General features: G+C 51.1%; 1 protein-coding gene across 1 annotated transcript; it reads left to right on the top strand.

Moving 5' to 3' along the window:
* The first annotated feature begins 1,420 nt into the window (after positions 1-1,420).
* Positions 1,421-2,424, top strand: LOC149350472 (uncharacterized). The gene has a single exon (XM_089576884.1). It carries the CDS (start codon positions 1,569-1,571, stop codon positions 2,421-2,423), a length of 855 nt encoding a protein of 284 aa, XP_089433010.1. The 5' UTR covers positions 1,421-1,568; the 3' UTR covers position 2,424.
* Positions 2,425-3,500: the final 1,076 nt, after the last annotated feature.

Raw genomic sequence — 3,500 nt, 5'->3', positions numbered from 1 at the left:
TCAACTAAACAAAGTGGTTCTCAGGGAAAGACACATTTTGCCTACTGTTGAACAAGTTCTTGGGATCACCGGTGACGCAGCCGTTTTTTCGAAGCTCAATGCAACTGCAGGCTTCCACCAAGTCAAGTTGTCAGCAGACTCGCAAGAATTGACTACTTTCATCACTCCTTTCGGTCGCTATTGTTTTTGCCGACTGCCCTTCGGCATCACTTCCGCCCCGGAGTATTTTCAAAAGCAAATGGCCAGAATCCTTGAAGGTCAGGAGGGTGTGGTCAACATGATTGACGATATTCTTGTTTTTGGACGTGTTCCAGCAGGAACACGATGCAAGACTTGAGCAAGTGTTGACCCGTCTTGCAACTGCAGGCGTCACCTTGAACAAAGACAAGTCTTGTTTTGGGGTCTCCGAGGTCTCCTTCCTAGGTGTCGTCGTCTCAGCACAAGGCATCAAGCCAGACCCAGGCAAGATCGATGCAGTGTATGCAATGCCACCTCCCACAGACGTTGCAGGTATCAGACGTTTACTCGGGATGGTAAATCATCTTGCCAGGTTCTTGACTCATATTTCGGAAATCACTGCTCCGATACGCACCCTTCTCAATAAGAATGCTAGTTGGACTTGGCAGCATGAACAGGAAGCTGCATTCAAAAAAGTCAAGGAACTTCTGACGTCTGAACGCTGCCTGGCCATGTACCACCCATCGTATGCCACAACAGCCTCTGCCGACGCTAGCTCTTTTGGACTCGGAGCAGTCCTGCTACAAGCACAACCGACTGGTGAGCGGAGGCCAGTAGCCTTTGCCTCAAGGGCAATGACGACTACAGAACAAAGGTATAATCAAACAGAAAAAGAGGCCTTGGCTACAGCGTGGGCCATCCAGAAGTTCGACGAGTTCATCAGGGGCATCACCTTTACCGTAGAAACTGATCACCTTCCTCTCGTGTCATTGTTTGGCAAAATGGAACTTGACGTGCTTCCTCCGAGGGTGCAAAGACTCAGGCTTAAGACAGTGCCTTACCAGTTTCAGATCATGTACGTGCCCGGAAAACTGTTGGCTACAGCGGATGCATTGTCTCGCATCCCTCCCAAAGTGCGTCCAGTAGACACAGTGGAACTTTTTGCTACCGAAGTCGTGGCTTCTGCTCCAGATGTGCTTCCTCTGAACATGCAGGATATCAGGTATGCCCAAAGTTGTGATGGAGAATGCACCACGCTAATCTCTTTCTGCCAGCACGGCTGGCCAAAGAAGTCGAAGGTACCTCTTCACGTCTCAAAGTATGAATCAGTGAAGGATGAACTTTCTGTTTGTGATGGTCTTCTCCTCAAAGGCACTCGCCTCTTGATCCCCGCAGCAATGAGGCCAGCAGTCTTGACGCTTCTGCATGAAGGACATCAGGGCATCGGCCGCACCAAGGCCCTCGCTCGTGAATCTGTGTGGTGGCCTGGCATAACGGCGGAGATAACCTCCCTCGTGACCGGCTGTAAGAGGTGCGCCCTTACTCGAGTGAATTCAGCGGAACCACTCCTTCCTACAAATCTCCCTGGTCGTCCCTGGGAAGTTCTGGGCATGGACCTCTTTCACCACAATTCTCAAACCTTCTTGATGGTAGTGGACTACCACTCCCGGTTCCCAGAGGTGGTGACACTGAAAAGTACAACAGCTCCGGTGGTCATTGAGGCGCTAAAAAGTCTGTTCGCCCGTCATGGGATACCGCAACAGGTTAAGTCAGACAACGGTCCGCCATTTTCTTCACGTGAATTTACCGTATTCGCCGCATCTTATGGTCTCGACCACATCACCAGTAGCCCCCATTACCCACAGTCTAACGGAGAGGCAGAGCGAATGATCCGGACTGTGAAAGATACCTTCCGTAAGGCAAAAGATCCTTACTTGGCCCTTCTCAGCTACAGGGATACACCAGGTGTGAGTGGCTTCAGCCCGGCTCAGCTCCTAATGGGAAGGCAACTGAGAACTCGAGTCCCAAAGCCGGATGAAAAGTTTCGTCCACACTGGCCCGAAAGGGAGGAGGTAGCCCTCAGAGATGATTCTTACAAGAAAAGGACTGCAAAGGACTTCAACCGACATCATCGCGTCAGGGATCTGCCATCACTTCAGTCTGGTGAGCAGGTCTGGGTTCGACCTGACCAGGTGCGTGCTACAGTTTTGAGCAAGACACAGCGTCCAAGGTCCTTCGTCGTCGAAACGGAGCGAGGAACGATTCTGCAGCGGAATCGTCGACACCTTGTTCCCTTTGTGCTGAGGGCAGCAGATCCAGCACTTCTCCAGCCTCACCCCCTAACTCAAGAGGCTGCAGCACCTGATCCGCCGCCTGTTACAGCGGGGCCTTCACGTCCTGGTGATGGTGTTGTGTTTACCCGTAGCGGCCGCCGTGTAGTACCACCGGACCGCTTGAACTTGTGACTGAAGGGGGGAGATGTTGGGGTCGCCACTTATGAACTTAATAGTGGCGCCCTCTTAAGCTGAAGCACAGCTAGGGGTTTGGAATAAATCACTTTGTGTTTGGTCCTGGAGCGGAGTGGTCGCCTGGCTCTCTCTTTCTTTCTCACGGCCTCCCGGCGCGACAGCACGGGAACGCCCACGCAAAACATATGAGACAATGATAACTTACGCAATGCGTATAAATGATGTGATGTAATCGCTTTCTCGGCGTTATGATAAACCGAAATCTCTCCTGGAGACTTCGTATCTCAAACACGCACACACACACGCACACACACAAAAAAATGTCTGGTCGCGATTGTCCATGTTTTCTCGATCCTTTTTTGAGGGGAGATTATCGGGTACATAATTCGGGCACGCATAACTCTTTGGCTTCCTGCAGTTAATCTTTCTCGTAAGTGGGATCATTAGAATAACAAACGTCTGAGCACTCCAGTCGGCCACTCTAAAACAGGCCAAGATAGAATTTCTCTGTGCTATCTACAGAGGCCGAATGCATATCTGCACAGACGACTCCGTTATTTCCACAAGTTCTTCAGGGTCTCTTCTCCCGGCAAGGCCTGTCTTGATCGAGGTGGAAACATCTTAACAGACTTCGCTCGGCTTGGAGCTCACTCCTCTTCGTGCTGTAATTGGATTTATTAGCCAACAGAGCTGTCATCGATGGTGTATTCATATCTGACTCTAAAACGGCCCTTCAAGGGCTACCATTTTCCTTCGCAGCAAATCCATGACGTCTAGGAAATCCGAGACCTTTGCCCCAGTTCCATCATCAAAGGACACAATGCACTTTTTCAACGGCTGCCAGAACACAGCGACATAACAGAAACGATCGCGCGGACAAAGCCGCCCGACCTGCCCACAATGAAGGTCTTTGTAACCATCCCTCGCAAGTATGTCGAAAGATGACGCGGCGAGCAGGCTTCGCACGCTAGGGGGGGCTCACGCTTTCTGCTTGGAACTCGTACCTTGAAGTACAGCTCAGGCTTCCACCCTGTCTACTGCTATGTGAAGCAGTTTTGCAATGTCACCTGCGTC

The sequence above is a fragment of the Amblyomma mixtum genome, chromosome 3, assembly GCF_055824585.1.
Source record: "Amblyomma mixtum isolate Tamu chromosome 3, ASM5582458v1, whole genome shotgun sequence".
Classification (NCBI taxonomy): Eukaryota; Metazoa; Arthropoda; class Arachnida; order Ixodida; family Ixodidae; genus Amblyomma; species Amblyomma mixtum.
Note: the sequence above shows the minus strand (reverse complement) of the source record. Positions and strands in the feature narration are given on the sequence as shown.